This window comes from Diadema setosum, chromosome 1, assembly GCF_964275005.1.
Source record: "Diadema setosum chromosome 1, eeDiaSeto1, whole genome shotgun sequence".
Classification (NCBI taxonomy): Eukaryota; Metazoa; Echinodermata; class Echinoidea; order Diadematoida; family Diadematidae; genus Diadema; species Diadema setosum.
The window spans coordinates 11,868,111-11,893,074 of NC_092685.1; the positions used below are offsets into that span (position 1 = coordinate 11,868,111).

Below are 24,964 nucleotides of genomic sequence, written 5' to 3' on the forward strand. Positions count from 1 at the left end.
TGAGGTATTGTTTGCAGTCGGCTCTGTTGTGATTGCCTCGCTCGACTACCCTCAAACTGACACCCATCGCCATAGTGACTGCACGCCGTACGAGGTCGATAGTTCGTCGATTGTCGGACGTGCGTGCAGTTTCAACGTGCCACACCGGACCTACTCGAAGATCCGACGGGGCCAAGATTGGGCAGATGCAGCCATCCACTGCACCCATTATCATCTCGCTGTAGCTGGCTATGTAGTACATGCGTGACGCGCGGGCCGGGCGGATATATTACCTGCACCCCGATCGCTGCCGTGGAATCGGAAAGAGGAGTCCAACGGAGAGGTACTGTCGTCTTCGTCAAATCGGTTACAGCAACTCATAAAAGAGCCTAAATTAACTATGTGATCTGCGGAATAAAGGAGCTAGTATGTTTGTTAGATGCTTGGAAGTGCAATAACCATCGGCAAATCCAGACCAACCCAACAATCTACCACTACCAGTCTCGATATCGAAGCCGGAAAACACCTGTTGCCGATGCGACGACAGGTTTGACGCGCACAGGTGCGGAGAGATCTTTTGAGGTAGTTGTTCCGAAATTTCGACAAGATATTATTTTCACCATGGATTTACTTCATAGAAGTACGGTTGTAAAATACTTGTGATAAACAGATAAAGCACGATGTCAAAGCCTGCAGAAAAGGGTGCTGGTGGGCTGCCGAGACCCTACACAACGAATACGTTCAGGCAGAAGTTGGAGCAGTTTGAGGAGCTTATCGCAAGACTTACCCAGCAAGACAGCGAGGCGAGTGCGGAGGAGAGGCGACAGGCCATAAATGGTATGCTCATGATCATTCGAACAATATCAAATACTTTGAACAAGATAGGCAAACTGTTTTTTTTTTTTTTAATGTAAACGCTTCTAATAAAATGGTACATCCAGTATACAGTGTAGATGACCACGGCAAGTTCATATTTTAACAAAGGGCTCCTACATAAACAGTAACTCAGACCCAGTCCACAAGAGATATCTACCTTTAAGGTCACATGATTATTTTTATTGGATATGCAGTTAGTGTAATTATTATGTGTAGGTAGGGACATATTGAACACTGTAAGATGATTAAAGTAATGAAATATTAGACTTTAATAATTGTTTTTTTGTCTTTTGCATGACTTCAGCATATTCCGTAGGAATATATGCATTCACAAGAATGCAAAAAAAAAAAAAAACATTCCAAATGGCACCTAGATATGTTACATATTGGTAGCATCAGCAGCATTCTGTCTTTAAAGTGTGACATGATTCACCTGAATGATTGTGCAAATGGAAATGAGTATTTTCACACACACACACACACAAATCTACTCTTCACTGTTGTGTTGATGGAACACCTCATCAGCAACATCGAACAATTCAGTTATTCACTTTTTTTTGGGGGGGGGGGGAGTGGGGGAGAGATGGGTGGGGTATGTGCTGTGTCAATTGTCCTATTTTCTTTTCTTTTTTCAAGTAGAGTTCTGTGTTATGCGTTTTGGAATTTTCTTTACATTGAAATAATTTAAAAGCATCAACATTGTTGAGCAATTCTAATTTGCTCTCATGTCTCTCGTTTTGTCTGGCGTTACACAGAAAACCTCCGCTTTGACACTTTCTGCGACTCCATCCAGACTCTCTTTGGACCTGACATCCGAAGCACCGACCTGAAATCCATCTTCAGGAAGATAAGCACCAATCCAGATGCAAAGGTTGACTGGAGTGAAGTAAGTTTTAATACCAAAAGTTGGGCACAAAAGTTGATGAGAACATCATTAAACCTGTCATTTAATTTCTACACTGTAAGTGGATGATTTTCTGTTGATAAGATTGTGCAAAAAACTTTGTATATGGCATATATACATACAATGTATTTCTTAAACATTATAGTTTGCAGTCAAGACTTATAGACTATTTGGAAGTGGGTCAAGTGGTTGACTCTGTGATTGAGAACCACAGGGACAGCATTGGTAATAATCATCATTATTTTTCAGCAAGCAAAATTAGTGATTTCCAATATTTGAAATGATAGTGTTTCAGCGAGCAATATTTAGTGCATTTTTATCATAGTAAATTTTGCAAACTAGCATTCATAGAAAACAACTACTGCAGAATATATGCAACACACAGTATTGCAAAGATTAAAGAAAAGTCTGATTGAGAATATTTATGAGTGATTGAAAATTATTGAAAATATTGCTTATTTTTGGCAAATTACATGTAACTAGACTGTCGCTTTCTGTAATTGTTGATTATTGTTAATATTACCTTTTTTAATTCAAATTTTACAACAGTGGGTTTCCTTTGGATAGGAAAATATTATGATAGATATCTTATGATGAATGTCATATCTTACCAGATATGTGCACCTGCAATAAGAAATTTCATGCCTTGTTCTAAGATTTGATCTCCAGTATGTTCAGCAATATGTTTATTTTTACGGCTTTGTGCTCCATGTCATTTTTACTTCCCCCCTCTTTTAAATAGTTTTCAAGCTCAATATGTAAACTTATTGAAATAACTGATTAGGACTGACTAAAATGTGCTAATTTGCTCTGTCTGGCAGCTCTTTGGATACTTCCAATCAACGGCAGAAGAGACAGAGCAAACTCATGAAGACATCAGTGTCTTTACTGTGTCTAAGAAACAGCGCATAGGAGAAGCCGCAGGTACTAAATGTGTGTGCATGTGTGTTTGTGTCTTCTGTAAAGAGTGAAAATCGAGACATCAGATCTGTGGAATTGGATTCCAGCTTGTTATTACATGAGGTCAATATAATTATGCGAAATGACGTGTTTGTCAATGTTGAAATAAAATTGCATAATGGAGAAATGTAAACAGGATATAATCTTCATTGAGTGAGCACCAAAAAGAAGAGGGTCTTGCTTCATGTTAACATTAGTCTGCAACTGCTGTTGTAAACTATGATAGATCAGCATTATATAATTTTTCTGTTTTCAAAAGCTCCAGAGCTACATCACTGTATTAAACCATTTTTCTCTCTCTCCTTTCCATGACCAGGAGACCGAAAGCGACGAGATGTGATCCATGCAACAACCAATGTCCCCCAGGTTGATGTGTATCTAGCAGCCTCACAGAAAGGTGTTATATCAGTCTGGAACTGTAAGGTAAGAATTCTATCTAGATGCTTAAATTTGGCATGTTTACTTCTGGTGGACACACCTGCATTCGTTGGTCGAGTGACAGGAATATCTGTTGAGGTCACACACTATTTAATGATCTGCCACTTCGATAAGACAACCTAGGTAGCAGGGTGTATTTTGTTTAGAACTTTGCCTTCCTTGTTTGGGCTAGCAGCTGGAGAAACCAAAGATGAAATTGTATGTTAGAAGTGTCGAAAGTGTAGCATGATCTTTAGTGATTGAGAGATATTTTCATAAAGATGAAGATTAAGATTCTTTTATTCTTAATCTTATGAAACTTTTTTTTAACTCTTCTGTTTTATATGATCTTTTCCTTTAGTTAGAGCTGAACTATAATACTACTTATTATATACAAATTAATTCTGTAATTTTTGTATCTCAGTTTATGAATTATTTGATGCAGAAGTATATCAAAAAGGATGCATAATTGTGATGATTGTGAAATGCTGTGCTTTAACCTTTGAATCCTGAGAGTACTACTAGTAATTGGTGCAAACCCCCAAAACATCAACAACAACAAAAACATAGCATGTACACACTGTTCAAAGTCCCTAGCTAAGATAAGGTTAGAACAATTTTCTTGTCATCTCTTCATTCAAATCCATATTTCAAAACTGCCTTTTTGGCAATGTATATGCAATGGTACAATTTTCACTTTCACTTGTAAATCATCACCTGTTTTCCTATCAATTTATGGATTATGATCTTCAGCAAAGCATACACTTTCAACTCTCCATCTTCATTCAAATTTGTTTCCCCATACTACAGACATTAAGATTACAAGCCTGCTGTGATGTCAATGTGAGTATATTATACTGTATCTCAAGTTTGAATATCATATGCATTTACACTTTATGTGATGAATAATTTCTGTATCCCAATATCTCATGAAAAAAAAGTTAACAATTGATATATTTCATACGCTCTATTATACAGTGTGCATATATCACTAAATCAAATCTAATAAAGTCATTGGTTCAATTCTGACTTCACATCTGTATTATATCATAGGGATCGATGATATAATGATGCAAGAATTGTGTCTCCTGTTATCAAAACTGCCACAAATGTACAATAGAATAAGAAAAAATCTGTTTCAGTACTATAATCGTAAATGGTAGATAGCTTCAGACTTAGGTAGGTGAATTGATGTAAATATTTCTGACATTTAATTTCTTTGCATATTAATTTGACACAGCACAAGTTGTATCCAAACCCAGTGAAATATGTCATCAGAAGTAACTGAAATTGATACTGGGCAAACACTGGACTCGTCAAAGGATTATGAAAATGGAAAGAAATTAAGTATTTTCAGGCAGTCTCAAAGTACTATGCTCCATGATCTCTATGGCAAACAAAAGACTCATTTCCAGAGTAGCCACAATCGACATGACTGCGAAACCCATTCAGATATTTTAAAAACACTCTCTGGAGACTCCTGTGCTCCCAGAAGAAGACCCCCTGGATATGATCTTGTCGTATACCTCATCTTCCTCTTCTCAAACAAGGACTATTGATTGGTTCTGCGGCAAGTGCATTTTACCCTGCTCACCATGTTTGCTCAAGTGCTTAGAGGAGACTTCTTTGGGCTGCAGTTAGAAACAAGTGTTGTAGGACATGCTTTGTGAAAGCAATGCTATTGTTCAGAGGTTTAAAAATAGCTGAGCTGGCAACTGTTTTCAACCTATATGACTGACAATCTGTCTCAAAACACTCAATGCAGGTGCAATTTTTCATAATAACAAAGTAGAAAAATATGAGGCTGTGATATACAGACAAAATTAATTAACTTTTGGTCCTCCCTGTCCTGTTGTTAACAAGTACACTGTATGTATCTTAAGTGTTAGAGTTTGCTTGCATTAATACATGTGCACAACTCATTTTTGTGTGTTACAGACAAATCATAATAAGTTTTGTTTGCATAAACTTAAAGTTTAAGCACAAATATAGTGAGCCAGATATTGATATTTTTGTGTATTGTTAATTTCATTTTTAGTTCAGAAAAGGATCACATTTGTGTCCTGTTTGATTTGCATAAAGAAAGATTTCCTAGTCATTTTTTTTTTACAATAAATACCCAGCCCAATAGCAGTGAGATGGGCAGTTCATACCTAGGCTTTCTTCAGAGAATTGATGATAAATTATTGCCTCACCACCGGTAATATTGTCTTGTAGCTTCATGAAGGATACAGATATTTTTTACAAGAGCATCATTGATAATGACCATTTACATGACTAATATTTTCAAAAGGAAATTAAAAACAACAACTTCTAGTCCTGAAACTTACACAGGATGAATGAAATGAGTGATACAGGTAAGATGGAGCTTTGCTTTCAGAGAAGACCAGAAACAATTGTCATACCACTAGCTTGTAATGTAGTCATATAGCTTCCTGAAGGTCAGCTTGCAGAACATAGATATTCTCAGTGGTGGCAACGAGAAAGGATTTGTACTATCATATATCTTTTCTCTTTTTTTTTCCAGAGATATGCGTTCTCAATCCTGAAGCTTATGTTATAGATGAAGTCTTATAATGTTCCCTTCTTTATTTTCATATATTTGAAATAAACCTCTTTGTCTCTCATCATTTGAAACTTCCCCTCCTCTTTGACTTTGTTTTTGTTTTATTTTTATTTTCTTTTTTGATGACCTGTACACCACCAGGAGACATGCTGGGTGACCGGCGTGGACTATTTGCCAAGTCTCAGAAGGGTTGCCTGCTGCACTGAGCGCAGTATTTGCGTTTGGGATCACAGGGCCAAAGGGAAGAACCAGGTAAAGGGGGAGTTATAAATTTTAGATGAGAAGAAAAAGAGATGGGTTGTGCATTCCATATAAGGGAATATGATGATACTCATCTAGTGTGTGCAGTTGTTGTGTTTCATTTTTGCCTTCTTGATCAGTTTCGACAAGAGCTCCTTAGTGCCTTTGTGGCCAGAAATATATTGCAGACTTGTTTTCTTGCGATGCATAACACACAATGACACTGTATAACATTTTCCAATGTGCCGAACTTGCTAAATGCAAGGTCAAAATGATGGAAAGGTATTCTAGATGACAAAATTCTCCTGCATTGGATGTGGTCAGTGCAGTAGTTACAGGTACTGATACCACATTTCATACTCTTCATTTCAAGAAACATGCTTTCTTCTATGCAGGAATAGAATGCTTTTTAATGAAAGAGTGACTGTTGCTGTGCCAGGCATATATCACCTCCTAGTCTTAACAAATTACAAATTTATGTTGTCCTAAAGGTGAACAGGCCAAGCATGGGCAACATTTTGAAGTGGCCGCTGATACCTTGAAATGCCCTACAGAAAGTATTGTCATTAAATACAATATACATTCTCTTAAATGTGAGCCAAACATACATTTTCATTAAAATCATACTAGCATTTTTTAATGAAATTCAGAATTGTACCTCACTCACACATTAGGCGCATTGCCACAGTTTTATAGGAATGATCAATAACTGAATCATACTTGCACCATAAAAGATGACGTTGAAGAACGTGTCGTCTCTCCTGTGCTGTGTAGAGCATATTTTGCATCAAACCCACCGACAACTCCGTCCAGTGTCTTGCCTACGTTCCACACACCAAAAATCTCCACGAGGACTGTCTGCTGTTTGGTGATGACCAGGGCTGCATCAGCCTCCTCACCATCGCCGCCAAGGACCTCAACACCAAGCATGCCAAGGTGGACAAACGCAACCAGAACCTCATCATCGAACCAGCCACTCTCACCTAGTAAGTAGGCAGTTTCTTGAGCCCATGACAGTGTAGGTATTAATCCTGCACCACAAATATGAGTAAGACCAAGGAGATGTAAGTGAAGCCTGTATTTTGGAAACAAGGGCTATCTGACATCAGTATAATATACTACAGTATATTATTCACTCAGTTCTACAATATCTTATTCACTCAGTTTGATATTATTATGCATCAATGTAATATATTAATCGCTACATATTATGTAGCACTTCTTGAGGAAATTCAGGGAATCTGCGTACCATAGATTGTCATGCATTCATTTCAGGTGCTTGATATATCCTGTTTTTTGCGTAAACAGAGGCACCAATCAAACTCTGTATTAATGTTGTTGTTGTTGTTGTCTTACCAACAGCCTTTGTGTGAAGCACACAGCCATTGATGTAATCAACATGATTCATATTGTGTCATTCCCTTTCCTGTTTAATTCAGCCCAATTGTGAAGAGGAAGTTCCATGACAACTGGGTGCTGAAGATCAAGTACTTCCCAGAGTTGAGATGTTTTGCTTCCTGTTCACCGAGCAGTACAACATCATTTGTCCTGGAGTCTGTTGACAGGATTGTAGACAACCAGTAAGTTACGAATATAATAATAGTAATAATGATAATGATACTACTACTACTACTACTACTACTACTACTACTACTACTACTACTACTACTACTACTACTACTACTAATAATAATAATAACAATAACAATAATAATAATAATGATAATAAGAACAATAATAATGATAATAATAATGATGGTGATGATAATGATGGTGATGGTAATGGTGATGATTGTGATGATAATGATAATCATAAAAAATGATAATAATGATATTGATAATAACAATAATGATGATGATAATAATGGTGATGATAATAATACTAATAATAATGATAATGATAATGATAATAATAGTAATGATAATAATGATAATAATAATGATGATGATAATAATAATAATAATAATGATAATAATAATAATAATAGTGATGATGATAATAATGATAATCATAAAATATGATAATAATAATGATAATAATAATAATACTGATTGACAGTAGTCTTTATGTTCTGAGCTAGTAATCCAGTTTAGTTGATATTTCCTATATCTCTTTCATTGGGAGATGAATAAAAATATGAGCCTTGTTTGTCTGTAGCTTGATCTTATTCACAAGTGGGACACTCATGAGGAAACTTGACATGCCATTCATAAACTTGTGGATGCAAGTGTATCAAAACAAGTGAAGCAGCCTATTGCTGGGAGAGTGAATGTCGTGATGATAAAGCTTATTTTTTCTAAAGTATTCCTGTGGCTGAATTAAGCCAGTACATTGCGATTGTTTGCAGTTCATGTACAATTTGAAGTACTGGAGATATACTGTATGACTTTCAGGATACTAAGTCATTTGCTGCTCATGGGGGAGTTTCTACATTTTTTTTAAAAACCTTGGAATGCTTATTGTTCTCTTCATTCACTTGTCTCTCACATCCACCAAACCACCAGGCCTTGCAAGTCCATAAGTATTCCCAAAGGCGTCAACTCATTTGCCTTTTGCTCGCGGGCCAATGTCATCGCGACCGGCGGCAACGACAAACTGGTTCGAATCTGGCATCCGCACATCTTCTCGAGACCGACGGGCAAGATGATAGGCCACCTCTTCACCATCATAGATGTGGCGGTGAACGAAAAGGACCAACATGTCATCAGCCTTTCTACAGCCAGGGTGAGGCTTTCATAATGAACCTTGTGGATTTTGTCACTTAAAAAGTATGTCACTTAAAGGGATCTTAACAGTTTTGGTTGCGACCTAAGTTCGGGTTTCTAACAGTTTTTGGTGAGATAATGGGAAACCTCTAATGAAATAGGATAGAGCATGTAATTCCAAGAGGGATTCAACTTTTATTTGATGAAAATTGGTTTTAAAATGGCTGAGATATCCAAAACAGAGCAATCCTTATAAAAGGTGGGACCCACCTTTTATTAGGATCACTTTGTTTACTTTGTTTTTGGATGTCTCCGCCATTCCAAAAATCGATTTCCATCTCACAAACTTTGAATTCCTCTCAGAACGGTATGCTCTGTACTACTTCATAAATGGTTTCTTAGTATCTTGCAAAAAGTTAGCAACCCAATCCTCATCTCCACAAATACAATGCCATCCCTTTAAAAAGATACTGTTGGAAAAGATGGTGAATCTCCTCATTTTAGTAGCATGCCTGATGTAGATGCACAAAGGTCCAATATATGTATTTCATTTCTTTTTTGTGGTGCACCGTATGTAGAATGGATAAAGTAACACAACCCTCACTGTGCAGTGTTCACCAACTGGCATGTCCACTGGGGTGCTTTCTTTACCAGCTGGAACAGATGTCTTTAATTAATCCCCAATTAATAGAGATTGCCTAGTCCCATTGATCCCCATTGTGTCACCATGGTGTGTCTATTGGACTGAGGCTCATTGTTACACCCCATTGGGCTGGCTAACTTACAGTGTTAAATTAATAACTGAATGCAGATGTTTTTTGTTTTTTTTTAAATCATGACAAGTTACAGCTTAGTTCCAGAGCACATTTAGGGCTAGATGCATTTTAGAACCTGAAGAAATGGCCATGTGTGTAAAGTGGTAACGTATACATATCATATACATATATATGACTTATGTATATCTTTACAAGTTTGAAATGGCCATGTGTGTGTATAGTGGTAATGTATACATATCATATACATATATATGACTTATGTATATCTTTACAAGTTTGTTAGTAATGGCAAAAAATAAAAAATGTCTCCTTTCTGACCCAGGTATTTAGGATATGGGACATCCACACACTGACAAGTCTCCAGGTTTTCACAGACAATGAAGACAGACCAGGAGAAAAGAGGATTCACTGTATGGTGTTTGATGAGAAACATGAGAGGCTCGTCACAGGTAAAAAGTTTTCTCTGTTGCTGCTGTCCAGTAATTGTTTCATACTCGATATATCTGCATATCGTCGCTGGGGTGACAAGACCTTGTATCTCAAATTTTGGTGAAAATGACTTCTTTGCATTAGTGGTCAAATAATCGGTTAAGTGATGTCCTGTCCAAATCCCAGCTGTCTTACCCCAAAAATGAAGCCACCACGGCATGTCAAAGGAACGGCTATCCCATTCAGTATAGTGCTTTGGCCGCCATGTTTTTTGGCTCTCCTGAACATTTGACATTTTTGAGATACGAGGTCTTGTCGCCCCAGCGATGATATGTGCTCTCATTTGTCCTCTAACTGCCTGCCAGAGTTACTACTAATCTATATTGCATCACTACTGTAGAACTGTCACATTACCACATCTGAATGGCTTTTGTCTGAATTTCACACGCAGTCAAATTTGAGAGGAATTAGCAAAATGCCTGTGAAATACTGGTATCTCTGCAAGAGATGGCTTAGTGCATATGTACAGGCACATAGGGAGTTTAAGTGAAGGCAGTCAGCATGTATTGATTAGCTTAATGGGCTTACAATGTTCATCATAGAACTATAAAGAATGTGATTCACTTGCATCTTTTTGGGGGATGTATCCTGTTAATTACAGTGTTAATTGCAACCTAACTACATGTGCATTTGTCTCTTCTAACATTGTTTACATTTCTAAATTTTTTATATTTGCATTGTCATGTTCCCATATTGTCTACTCCACGCCATCGCTTGTCCAGTGTGCTTTGTCACTGTGTGATAAAGTCACCTGTACTTTCCGTGTGCCCAGTTTCACCGGTCTTCTCACATCTCGTGTGCAGGTTCCAGTGTTTTGGATGCCTGGCCTCTGACAAGAACAGTTCAGGACACCATGCAGGTCCCTCACACCCACGACCGACCTATCAGCCACGTCCTCTGCAACGATGAACTCAACCAGGTGGTCTCTGTCTGCACAGAGTCTGTCATTAAAGTAAGTCACACTTCTTGAACAGATCATGGCATGGGGTAGTCACAATCAATGTGGTGCAACATGCACCTCATACATGTTGCTCTCTTGTTTAGTTTAATCTGTGCATAGTGATGATGATGATAATGATGAAACAGCATTTATATAGTGCCATTTATCTGTAGAATCATTCAAAGGTGCCCATAATGCATGATAGATGCAAATATAACTAATTATCATGATATTCGAGCTATAAGTGGATTTAGTCTGAAACCCTTCCATTGTAGCTCATTAATGTCTTAAGGTTGATAATGAAATCTGGAGAAATAATCCCAGGGATTTCATTTTCTTACCGTTATTGTGATTTTTTTAGCCAAATCCACATATATTTCTCTGGGATATAAATACAGTGTTTGTTTTTTTTCCAGTTCCATAGTGTACATGTTTTTTTTTACTTGAATGGTGAAACTAAAACAAAAAACATAAAAAAAACATGTTCTAGTTCACAGCACTGCCTATTTGGGGGAATTGGCAGGATTATATGCAATTTTAGGGTTATGTATTATGAACTCTGAAAAGGATTATTTTGCTGCACAAAAGAGCTAACATTTGTGTCATATTTGATTGCTGTTTGTCACTGGTTGTGTTTGAGACAGTGCATGCAGCCTTGTTGCTGTGGCTATCAGTTATGAGTGGTTTTAAATAGTGTAATGCCCACATGCTCTATCTGCACTGTGTTTCATGCAGGGTGATGTGCACAGCTCGTCAATACCAGCCACTGCTTAGGCAAGAGCTCTTCATTCTATCTTAGACAGGAGAAAATCTTTTCCCCCAACTCTGACTCCTTCGTGATTTAGCAGGGGCAACTGTACTTGCCTGAACCAATGCTGCTTCCCACTTTGTTACGAGATGTTCAGTCTCATGGTGTATACTAAAGTCTGCTGTCAAGCCAAACAATAGTGTCTTACAGTGGATTTATTTCCTCTATGTCACATAGTGGTATCATAGCAACCAAAGCTTTAAGAGGAACATGTAATAACAAATACGGATTTTCACAGGTTGGCTTTTTGTTTTGTTGTTGTTATATTTTGTCCTAGTAAATAAGATGGGATTTCAAGCTTTGAAAAGTATAAATCTGTTCTGAGCCCCAGTTTTATTCATGAAGCCAATTTGGGCTTTCAATACTTTGGGCATGCAATACAGATAAAGATTTCTCACAGGCAAGTTTTGAGGAGGGATATTGAGCTTTGAGCCGTATAGTATCCTGAGCTCTATCACTATTCATATAGTCCAGTTTGGACTTTCATGAATGGGGATCAGTCTCCCTTTGTGTTAAGAAACCTTAGATTGTGTGTACTCTAATCTCCCACTTAGGATCTGTGAATAAGGAATGTATTACACACAAAGAAAAGTATCAAAAGAAGTGTTAACTAATATATCCCTCATGAGACATTATTACATAACACCCCCATATTTAAGAGGCTTAAACCCATTCAATATAAAAGGGTCAGGTGTATGAGGATATATGGCTGTGTCAGAAGTTCTGTTCAAATAAAATGTGTACTGTATGCTGTTGATCCCCAATGTTGTAACACCTTTATCCTAGTTTTGAATATGTGAAACATTGCCTGTTGCCAAGGTTCCTCTGTATTTTCAAATATGAATAATTTGTAAACAGTGGAAGATGCTTTGGTACCTAGTTTTTAATGTTTGTAAAGTACTCTTTTCTTGCTTCATTGATGACATATTTGTGAATGTACATGAAAATTGGCTGTTTGTCAGTAGGCCTACACCATGTGACTACTCTGTTATTAGTTGTGTGTTGACTACCAGGTATTATGTGATGTTGTCATGGATTTTTCACCATGAAAACTGATATTAACATGTTTATTAAAATTTTTCTGTAATAATGCATTTAAGCAAGTTTGTAAAGTAAAAAAAAAAATGTGTATATATATATATATATATATATATATATAGATATATATATATAATTTTTTTTTTAACTGACTGTCATCACACATAGACTTTTCTAGCCAAGCCTCCAAAGTTAGATGTGAATTACTGAGGTATTTTACATGATTTTATTTATTTTTTTCTGTGATGATAAACCAGGTTTGGGAACTGGAGTCTGGCAAGGCAGTCTACCATGTGACTGGATCCCACGGACCTAACACAGAGGTTACAGCACTTGCTATTGACTCAACTGGCTACAGACTGGCATCCGGTGCAGTTGATGGTAAGGAGATTAAAGAGGAGGAACATTTTTAGAATCTGTCTTGTTTTTTCTATGATATGTGGAATGATGTTAGTTAATGGCACATTTACCCTGACTCTGCACAGATGTATGATTCATTTAATCACAGTTCATTGTCTGTCTTTGTGATATATTTGGGTCTTTCTCACTGGTCTGTTTGCAATTCTTACTTTTTTCTTTATTTTTTAGTTGATCTTTATTCTATCTTTCATTTATATTTCTTTCATCCATTTTCTGCCTGTCGCCCATGTTTTTTTTTTTGTGTGTATATGTCTGTTTGTCTGTATTTATTCTTTTCTGTCTTTCATTGTCCTTTCCATTTTTTCATGTCATCTGGCTTCAGTCAGGCTAACCATTGTTCATGCATTAACAGTACATACATTTGGCTGCCAAGATTATGTGTTCACCCATTTGGAAGTTCCATAATGTTAATACTTGTTATGCTTCTTCTTTGTGGTGAAATATACACTTAAAGGACTCAGAGCTGATGCATTAGTATTAACCCTAAAAAGACTGGGCTATTTTGGTAGCTCGAAAGACTGGGGGGGGAAGATCTCGGCCGTGGATCGCGCGATCGCCGCGGAAATTTGCACAATGGTAGTGTGCGATGTAATCTACAAGATCGTATATTCAAATTTTCCAAAATAGTCTTCTTTTATTTTATTTTGATTAATTATGCTAATTTATGCGAGAAATCAGACTCTTTGATCTAAATAAAGCTCCAAAATTGCTCATTTTTGGTCTAATTATTCTTTGTGGCATTCTTAGCAAATGTACTTGAAAAAAATTCGGTATCAAAATTAATTTCTTATTTATTTTATTGTTTTATGAATTTCTTATGTATTTCTTTGTTTTTTCGACCTTTTGTTTTCTGTTGTTTTTTAACAAAATTACTGGCAGACACTTTTTGAAGCATAATACTCCTAAAACAAATTACTTTTAGCCATTGAGAGTAAAAATAAGCATATTTATATGAACCATGTGAAAAAACTCAATTTGCATTGACTTTGTACACAAAATCACATTTTTGAGCCATTTTCGGCCTCACGTGCATGTACAGAAAATTATGTAACTTCAGAACCGTACCCCCGGGCGTTACAAATTTGGTGTCAAAATGTGCGGGAAACTCGAAAGAAAAAAGTCATAGAGCATCGCGGCGAGAGCATTGCGTGTTGCAGAGTAATCGCGCGAAATGTCGAGGGGGGGGGCCTTTTAGGCCCCCCCCCCCAGTCTTTTTAGGGTTAAAGTTGATTTCATAGCATTCAGTAATCCATCCAAGCTTTTTTTTTTTAGTTGTAGAGTGGCAAGCCCACTCATGTGTACATGTATGGTGTAGCAATGTGCTTCAGCGCAACAGGAAGGCCATGGTGACATGATAGGGATTAAGAAGATTACCTAATCCCTTTTCATTGACAACTGGCTTAGAGACTAGAACTGGTCTGCCAATAGGCAAAGGAAGTGTTTTTCTGCACTCGAGCATCTTTTATGTCATTGTGTCCAACCATTTATAGGGTCCATCAAGGTGTGGGACTTCGGCAGTGGCCAGGAGATTCGATCCTGGCTCCACTGGGGGGACAGTGAGCGGGAGGAGGACATCTCCATCACTGCCCTGCTCTACTGCAATGTGGAGAAGTTTGATGACCCCAAGCTGCATAGGTGTATTGCTGCACTCGGGTGGAACAACAAACTCAAACTCCTAGAGGTAGGCATGGACGAGGAAACTACGCCTTTACGATTTCGAGACTTCTGCTGTTATTTGCTGCTTTTTCTGAAATGGAATACCATGAACTCAGAGATTGATTTAGTGTCACTGTCTCCCATTATTATTGTCATCATCAATTACAGGCTGTGAATGATGCATTTTTCTTTGTCACTCTTTGAAAACTGAGATCATGAAATTGAAAATTTACTGTCATGAGAAGAAGACTAATCTTTATTTCACACTGAAACAATAAGGACCAGTTTGGAGTGGTACTCCAGGTCCGTCAAAGTTGTCAGTGCAGTTACTCAGAAACGTGCAATGACTAAAATCAACATATGAACATGACTTTAATAGATGTGAGAAATAAACTCTCTAAAATTTATGCACAATGATGTACCAAGAGCCTTTTAAATCTTCTGGAACATTGTGCACTGTTGGCAACAAACTTCATCAATTTGCTTTCCTATTCCACAGGACCCAGCTGATCACGGGGACCTGATCCTGTTTGCCGAGTTCTCTGGCTACACCGAGATACCCCAGAGCCTCTTGTACCAGCGCACCAACAGTCCCACCGCCAGCACCGGTAGTAGCAGCGCCAGGGGTGGCAGCATCAGTCCCTTCAATAAGGCTGTCCCCCTCCCTGGGATTGGGAAGAGCTTGAATCAGGTTACACAGGCAGGAAAAGAGGTACCGTAATATGATATTTGACAGTGCTTGAAGTAGCCAAACCTAAGCATCTGTATCACAGATGAAATTCGTCCCAAGAACCTCCTTAATGGTTTCATAATATCATTTTTCATGTAGAAGCCCAATAAGGAGTATTACTCTTGGGCAATATTTCCTGAAAACTGGCATCTTTTGTAACATAATTTTGGAAGGTGTAATCTTCTTTGGAAAGTGACTTTGATTTACTATTCAATCTCAGTATTATGATAGTCATGATATTACACTATGAATCATGTCTTAAATTAACAACTTATGGCAGAGCATTTGTATCATTTCTTTCCGTGGTTCTCGGCAGGTGGACATTCTGCAGCACTATGAGATGACTTGCATGACGTTTCTAGAGCCGGACCTGTTAGCAACTGGCTGCACCAATGGCAACATCATCCTCTGGGATGTCACCAAGGGAACCATTGAGAACATGTATGTTACAGAAACAGACAAAAACAAAAAGAAAAAGAAAAACAAAAATGCATGTTCATCTCTTATTTTTTCCAGTAGATAGTAATGTTGATGCTTGGGTTAAATTTCGAAAAAAAAAAAAGTTTCACATCTCAAAGTGAAAATACTACAACATTTTCTCAGAGAACAGAAAGGCTTTCAGAATCATCTTTTTTGTGGATGTAAAATTGAAAGGTCACAGAGGGTCAGAATCTTCTGTTGATTGCAATATATTAGAAATGATCACTTTATATCTGAATTGTCCATGAATGGATAAACACCTCATAAATATGTAGATGTTTCTGAATTAGCAGTACTTAACCTTTGACCTCTGCAGATTTGAAATGCCTCTGATGCCACCCACCAATGATGAAGAGACCAGACTGAAGACCCCAAACCCTCACAAGATCTACATGATGAAGTTCCTCATCCACAGGACCAGAAGACTTGATCCAGCCTACATCAAGTGAGTGTCATGGTTGCCATGGCAATGAAAAACTGAATTTTATATCTCATACTTTGCTCCTCCCATTCTTAACCCATTGAAGACAAACTGATTTTGCTACAATAGTCATTTCCCATAGATGCATGTCTGCCCAAGAATGCTTGGGACTAATCTTCAGTGGGTTACTGATGACTCTTACATTCCTGTTAACAGTTTCCCTATATATGTATGGTTTATAAAACAAATGAGCCCTGAAGTTATTCAGGAAGATCTGCTGCAGAATAATGATTTAATCTTCAACATCTACGACTGCCTGTTGTTTGTTTGTTTTTTGTTCTTTTTTAAATAAGACGATTCTCTAGTCACTCCTGTGTTAAAGAAGTAGTTGAGAATCTTATGAAGAAATTTTTGGGACTCTCCCATTTTCCTGTGCCCAGAACTCTGACTGGTCGACGTCCTGGTACAAGCTCATCTCCTCCCGATGGCGGAGATAGAGGTTTGAGTGAGTTGCGAGAGGATGATGAAGATTTGGAAGATCTTCCACCAGCTTCCAGGAGGGAGCAGCGCATGAAAGATGTGGTGAGTGCTGCTTCAAGAATAGTTATACCCAACTCCTAGGGTGCCAGTCATACTGCATTTTTTAAGTTTCATTTATGTTAATTGAGCCCAGATGCAAATTAAACTGTGGTCAGTTTGACAGGTATTTTCAAGGAGTCATGATGCAGTAATCTGTGAAGTAAGAGCCATATTAGGTTAAGATTATGAACTTAACCAAGTTCATGCTTTAGGTGCATATGGCTGTAGCACAAGTTCTTCATTGTCGACACACAAAGTTGTACAAAGCACCAACATGGTTCCTCCATATGGCTGTAAAACTGTTTTCTCATGCAGAAAAGATACCATGCTCCCTATGCTCCTGTGTATAACCCTTCTTGCATGATCCCTTGGAACAACATAGATCTTCATCAGTACTGTTGAAGTCTGGTAGATCTTCTGTGTTTGTTGATATTCTAGCATTATTTTGTTTAGTATTTGCTCTTTTTATGGAATATGAATCAAAGCAAGCATTCCTCTGTTTTACAACTGTGTTTTCAAGATGATCTACTAGGGAGCTTGTATGGTAGATGTCTGTCATTAATGGCAGATCACTGCTTTTGTTGCAGGAGGAGGAGGAGATGGAGGTGGAGAAGAGGTTGGAGGATGAAGAGGGGAAGACGCCACACCCCAGGGATGATGATGTGGTTGGGGACGAGGATGCAGCAGCACCTCAGGACCGTGAGAGGAAGGAGGCAGAAGAGGAGGGAGGGATGGGGGGAGATGAGGAGAAGGGAGACGGGGAAGGAGAAGAAGAAGGGGGACGGAGCCCACAGAGAACAGCCGGCACGAAACCAGGGACGGTGGACCCCAACGCCAAGATGCTGGTGACAGAGTATGAACCTGTCCTGGTGTCTGTCCACGCCGACTCTTTCATCCGATTCTGGACCATGGAGGTGAGTAGCAGTTGCCAGTCACCAATTTACATCATTCTGTTGTTCCTTTGACAAGAGTGGAATCCTGTCTTTGCTGTTTAGTGCCAACAGACGTAGATGTCGACTCCTTCCCTATACTCTTGATCAAAGAGGTGAATGACTCTTCGTGGGCAAGGCAATCTCTGAACTGCATCTGGTGACACAACATTTGTTCTTGTAACAATTGCTCCAGTCTTATTTTCTCCAAGGACGTAGGGGTAGGGCTGGATTGTGATAGGGTTTTAGGTTCAGTTTGATGTGAGGATTAGGGTTATGTTTGTGGGTAGAGTTTATGTTTAGCTTAGCATGCAGATATTTCATGGGAGCAATTGTTGCAGGAGCAAATGTCATTGAAACCAGCATCCACCTTTTGCCTGTGGAGTATCCACTCACAGCTGCTGTAATGGTCACTGGCACCAAATCAAGCTCCTCTATCCGATTCTTGACCGCTGACATGAAAGCTCCTGTTACCTAAAAGTCCATGTAGGCAGAACCTTTTTGTAGCAGATCTCAAAGTGAGATTTTTAAAGTTTACTTTTGAGGAGGAAAATGACTTAACAAGCATGAAACTGAAGTGTGCTGTGCAGCATACCATTCTGTTGACCCATATTCATGTAAGATCTTAGATTCAAGATTGAGATGTCAATTAAGACAAGCTCTAAAACATTTCTGTAAAATAATGTCATGTACAAAAAATGCAATTGTTTCTATGTTTTTCATGTCTCTGTGCCTTCCTGTCATTCAGGGAGAGGTGGTACGAATACTGAGTGCTGTGACCAAGAGACAAGGCTCACCTGTCACATCAGTGTGTTCAGACGAGGACTGCAACCTTCTTATCACAGGAGACATGAGTGAGTCATGAATAATCTCCTCTTTTCGTTTGACAGCATATCTCTTTTCCGTCACAAAATATGTCTATTTGCTTGTCTTTTTTTCACATTACAAAAAATCCAAGCGATGATACCAATTACTAACTGGAGATGGAGACATTTCAATGCTGTAATGTTTAGAATCATAACTGTTGGAAATTAAAGGGGCATGGGATAGAATATATGGTAAAGAATCAGGGGTCCTGCATCTACACTGCCGTCAAGACTTCACCAATGAGATGATATGTTGTCTTTCAATCTTCATTACAGACTGCTTTCCTTGTTCTTGGCTATCATTATTTTACCTTTGCTGATTACCAATTTTCATAAAATTCATGCATTTCTTCTTTTTTTGTTGTTGGTGCATTTAATAGACTTGACAATGCAAATAGTTAAATTTGCCATGTAATCTAGTTGCTGTCTGTGTAATAAATTCCGTTGTTGTTGTGTCATTTTTCTCAGAGGGTTATATAACCATGTGGAATATTGCAGTGCTTCTTGAGGACCCCTTGAATGCAGAGCAGGTGAGATTTAAAACTTCACATACCAAGCTTCAGTGTGATTCTTTCCTGCCTGTCCACAATAGAGAAACTGTAAATACTTGTGTGAAAATGGCTGGTCTTTTGTGATTGCAATGACAGCCAAGGGTATCAATATTTGGCAGGATAAAGTTTTAAAACCTATGTTGTCAGTATCCTTACTGCTATTCTCATTTTTTTTTCACTATTCTTTTCCATTTGATACTACTTTAGGTACCTGACTGTATTTTCATGATTTATATTATGTTTTGTGAATATCTCTTCCTTGTCTCCTAATTCATCAATTATATGTCTGTTTTTCATGTCTATACATATTTTGTTGGGGGGGGGGGGGGGAGGTGGTGGCAGTTGTAGAATTCTTAGGTTAGTGATTTCCTGCATACTCTTTAGCTGACATGAGGTATATGAACCTAATCCAGTTTACACCTGTACGGTGAGTTGTGTCTTTCGAAGACGGTAACTATCGTAGTTATATGTTAGGTAATGATACAACACATGCTAGAAGTCTCTCTTTCTCTCTCTCATGATTTCACCTGTAGGGGGCAGTACAGCAACTGATCAGCTGGAGAGGACACCTTAGTAAGATTGTGAGCTTGATCTACATCGACAGGATGAAGATCATCATATCAGGCTCCACTGATGGATCGGTCAGGTGGGTCTCTTCTTTGATCTATGGCTAATTGGATTCTTTTGTTCTTCACAGCCATGATATAGGGACGGCTCAAAGCAAAAAGGAAGTTGTGACTTGTGTGCCTTGATATTGCCAAGATATTGCCTGCAATTGGTTGTGAATAGGATTAGATGAGATTAGATTAGACTGAAGAGAAATCCGTGTTACCAAAAATTATATGACAAGAACACTGAAATCTAAAGAGAATACTCTGGATGTTCTGTTGATAATAAGCAGCCACAATTTATGGTATCTGCAATCACGATGCATAGCAAACTGCACAAGACATTTCATTGCTGTTTGGAATAGTCTGAAGTCTTATGGGAGACATACAAGCATGTCTTCTTATTTGATATATTTTTCTGGTGATTTTAATTGCTTTCTCAGGGTATGGTATGCCGATGCACCTCAGAGGAGTCATTTCATGGGCTTCTTTGGCCAGCACAGACCATGGAACTACCCCAGTGCAGAGAGCTCCAGCGAGCCCGTCCTTCCATACGACATTGCGGAGCGCCCTCTGCTGCCGCCGAGAAGAGAGAGCGAGAAGAAGAAGCAGAACACGCAGAGCTACGAGTATCCACTCATCTTTGACAATGACAAGTGAGGAGAGCTTTTCTGTCATTCTTGTATCAATGCACCAACACAAAACATGTTCATCTTTCAAGTCTCCCCCTTCCCATCTTCCAGATACATAATTATGGTCACACATTGATCAGCCTTCTGTGCAGTGCCCCATGTACACTTATTTTTTAACAGATGTATGAATATGAAATATGAACATGGAACAAGCAAAAGTAAATGATTATGTGTTTTCTTCTAGGGGACAGGATTATTTTCTCTTGAATAGACTTTTGATGCTGTTCAGCTACTTCTGTAGAGAAAACTCGTTCAATGCAAATTGATTAATGCACCTTTTTTTTTTGTACCAGTTTCCTTTCTTTCTCTTACTTTTTTACTTCTTTGTTTGCAGGTGTGCCAGTACTTAAATTGTGCAAATTTCTGAGATTTATCAATGCCATTTTTAGTGTGTTGATTATGTGATGGAATAACTAGTGTGATTCCTTGGTCTGTTTATTGTTGTCCATACTAATAGAAGTAAAGTGTCCATGCTGCTAAAATTATAGCAGCAGAAGATTATGTCAATATGCAGAAAATATCATGACACATCAATTTGGTAAGATCATAATCGGCCAACCATTAAATATTTTCCTACAACTTTTGAAACTTCTTTTCCCAATTGATAGGTGGAAACCGTTCCGCCGATCAGCCTACCGGGAGACTCGTACCAAGAAGATGGAACCGGAGGAAAAGAAGTTTTTCGAGGCGCTGCAGAAGCCTCACTTCTACAACGACCATCTGACAAGCTTCAAGACTGGGGAGATGAGCCTAGGGGCTGTCTTCAGAGCTCTACCAGTCTACAGGGTCAGTTTTATGTACTCATCAATTCCCAGAAAACACTTTTCTCTGCTTTTATTGCTGGACCTTTGTATTATGATTATTGTCATTGATTGTTAGTATTTTGTGAGATAAACTAAAAACTGCTCTTTCATTCTATTCCTTTAAAAATAAAAAAATAAAAATTCTCTATATTTTTCTTCTGCTATCCATAAATTTGTAAGTGCCTCTTCTTTTACGAAGCATCAGAAATGCCAGGCTAATAATTCCATAGTACCCTGCTGGACATTCCCAGCTTGATGATCTGGCATGAATACTTTTAAATCAAAGCAGAAAAATACATATTACTGATTGTACATTTCACATGTTACATACATTTTAGCACATAAACTGAACAAATAGAGAAATGAAAGGAAAAAAAATCATTATGAATATTTACAAACTCTGGTTCTTAGCTCACTTCAGCCAAAGACTCAAAGTTCCCAAATTAAGACATCTTGTAAGATCTTCTCTAGAACCACAAGTAATTACAATTCACATGAGTGAAAGTACTTTCAGATATGTTTATGGCAAATTCAGGCATTCATGGCCCCCTCGAGATCAAATCTTGGGCTAGTTTTCACATTTTGATCCTCTTTTGAAAACACATGGTTAAATTTTTTACAAACTGTGTGATAGAATATACCAATGGTCACCATACTCTCTTGGAGTTCCCCCACAACTCCAGTGTTTTCCTGTTTTTCTTGGGTAATAGTATGTGTGGAAGGTGAACTTGCAAAACTCAGGTGAGTGCGAGACCTGTGGGTCTCTTGTTTTTTCCTCCTCAACTAAAATTATACAAGACTTCATTCTTCATACAACAAACTGAATATTTGTACCCTCCTGTTATGTAGGTGAAGACTCCAGAAAGACTAAAGACCCCTCCCATGGAGTACAGCAACTCAGCCATGGCCAACAATTCCTACCTGTTTGGACCGGCACCAAAGAGCAATAGGGTGCCATCACCCACCAAAGAAGTCTCAACAAAGGTGAGAGTAATGTAACCACTCTGTCAGGCTAATATACCAGCACCTTCATAAGGATATCTATTGTTGGTATTTACAGATGGTGATAATGTCCAAGAAAATGTTTGTTTTCTTTGTTTTTGTTTTCTTTTGTATAACACAACATGAGTTATTGATTCAGCAACAAAAATATAATTATGAAGTTTGTATTGGTTGTAAGTGGCACACAGGTTTCATTGCTGTTTATTGGCCAAAGAAACTGCAGTAAGTTGATTCATGGTAATCTTGTTGATAGATGCACACATATTATGTGTCTATTAAGCTTTTAAAGAATTTATTGACTTGACCTTTTATGTCCCGATATATAGCAAGAAACAATATAGTTCTTGGAAAGATACAATGGTATGTCAGGGGTCGACACTAACTTTTGTTAGTGGTGGCCCATTCAGGCCACTAAAATCTTCACATTTGAAATTTGGTGCCCTGAAATAAATGTCAAGCTCTGCTTATGTGCTATTTTATAGCTGGGCAGAGTACAACATCAAAAGTCATAGAGATGTATCAGAAAGTCTGCTGCCCAACTTGAATATCCAAGCCATAGCAGTACTGTAGATTGGGATGAGGCATTTAGCAGTAGGTATACTGTTTTCTTTTTTATAATGAGATCTTCCACAAAGCAGAGGTAGATGTTGAACATATGTATCATTAAGGTTATATATATCTTGTAATCATCTTTGGTGGTGCAACTGTGATCTCTCAGCAGGGCAAAGGACAGAAGAGAGGCGCTGTTTCACCCATGAGTCGGTCTCCGGCACCTTCCCCATGGCGCCACCAGCCAGACAAACTTGCAAAGTGAGGGGATACTTTCTTTACGGTGTCTTCCCCACCAACAGAAAGTCTAGGGCACGTATTACACCATGATTGAGATTCCATGTCTGGCAAGAGGAGTAACAGCCAGCTTATCTTATCCTGCTACTGAAAGTTGAATCGTTTAATTTGGCCCCCTAAAAATGAACTTGTGCATCAAAATGTAGTGCTGGTTTGCTGCCCCAAACTGATTTAAAGATCAGACCTTCAATCAGTGAAGCCATACTCTTTATATTCAGTCTACTGGACACACATCACTGGTGATGCCAGTAACACTGCATGTTACAATGTTTAAGTCATTTTTTGGTTTAACCCTAACCAGGCCGCGCTTTTTTGGGTGTTCTGTGGCCAGGGAGGGGTTGATTCAAACCCCCCCCCCCCCCGAGATCTCGGCCGTCGATCGTGCAATCGCCATGAAATTTGGCATGTGCATTACCTGTGGCGTATTCTACCAAGCTATTCAAAAAGAAATGGAAATTTTCGTCATAATAATTAATTATGCTAATATATGCATAAAATCATACATTTTGCTCTAAATCAGAAATTAAAGCTCCTAGAATCCTAATTTTTGGTGAAAACATTCTTTGTAGCATTCCTAACAATGTACTTGAAAAAAAAATTGATATCAAAATCAATTTCTTATGTATTTTATTGTTTTATGAATTTCTTATGTATTTCCGTGTTTTTTTGACCTTTTGTTTTATCATTTTTTTCCGCAAAATTAATGACAGAACCTATTTCAAGCAAAATTATGCTAAAATTAATTAGTTTCAGCCTGTGAAAGTGAAAATAATCATATCATTATGAATAAGAAGAGAAAACTCCATTTGCATAGACTTCATACACAAAATCACGTTTTTGAGCCATTTTCGGTCTGACAGGCATGTATAAAATGTCATGCAGTGTCGTAACGGTATGCGCGATTTTCGCGAAAATGGTGTCAAAAGATGCGCGAGACTTGAAAGTGAAAAAGTCAGTGAACGGCGCGGTCAAAAAATTTCACGCAGCCGAGTAGTCGCGAAAAATGTCGAGGGAATCAACCCCCCCGGCCTTTTTAGGGTTAACAAACAAAACACAACAAAGCAAACTTTAACAAAAACATGCCTCTCATAATTCTGAATTATCAGAGCTTTACCAGGACCATGGACAAGACTGAAGTATTAATCATTGACTGCAATGTGTAGAATCCTCACAGAAGAAACTGATTATTTCATGATTATCAACAGCATTAACAAGTACCACCATTATCTTCAATCTTTGTGAGGACAGATGAAAACTAGAAAATAGTATTAGAGTAGAAACACTCATCCTCAATATTGTATTGTCCGAAGAGCTGTACTTAGCATCATGCTTATTTGCGTGACTTAGTTCTTCTTCAAACAAAAGTCTTTCAGACTATGATAAAAATCACAATCATATGTTCAAAAAAAAAAAAAGGCCTGGGTTACTCACAAAGCAGTCTGTGCTTGATAGTATGAGAGTGACATAAGATACATGAGCAGGATGCATTGCTCAAGTAACGTATCTCTCTTCTTCCACATCAAATATTGAAACTACACTAGGTATTAACTTGGAGTTAACCTCACTTCCGTTCATTCTGCTATAGTCAAATGAGTGGCTAAATGACATTTCATAAATGTCCTAGTTTTATATAGTATTTATATTTGAGTTTTATCGACATTATATTTGCTCATTCCATAAAT

At 38.0% G+C, this 24,964-nt stretch overlaps 1 protein-coding gene across 1 annotated transcript; it reads left to right on the forward strand.

Moving 5' to 3' along the window:
• The first annotated feature begins 124 nt into the window (after nt 1–124).
• On the forward strand, nt 125–23,250 carry LOC140236911 (WD repeat-containing protein 64-like). The gene is made up of 25 exons (XM_072316850.1): nt 125–816; nt 1,611–1,741; nt 2,581–2,683; nt 3,036–3,142; nt 3,947–3,979; nt 5,844–5,954; nt 6,717–6,928; nt 7,382–7,522; nt 8,448–8,667; nt 9,747–9,873; nt 10,717–10,865; nt 12,957–13,080; nt 14,610–14,800; nt 15,275–15,487; nt 15,822–15,946; nt 16,302–16,430; nt 16,847–16,988; nt 17,573–17,899; nt 18,663–18,768; nt 19,249–19,310; nt 19,865–19,977; nt 20,383–20,595; nt 21,240–21,417; nt 22,284–22,418; nt 23,155–23,250. Exons 1-25 carry the CDS (start codon nt 660–662, stop codon nt 23,248–23,250), a joined length of 3,645 nt encoding a protein of 1,214 aa, XP_072172951.1. The 5' UTR covers nt 125–659.
• The last annotated feature ends 1,714 nt before the right edge of the window (nt 23,251–24,964 follow it).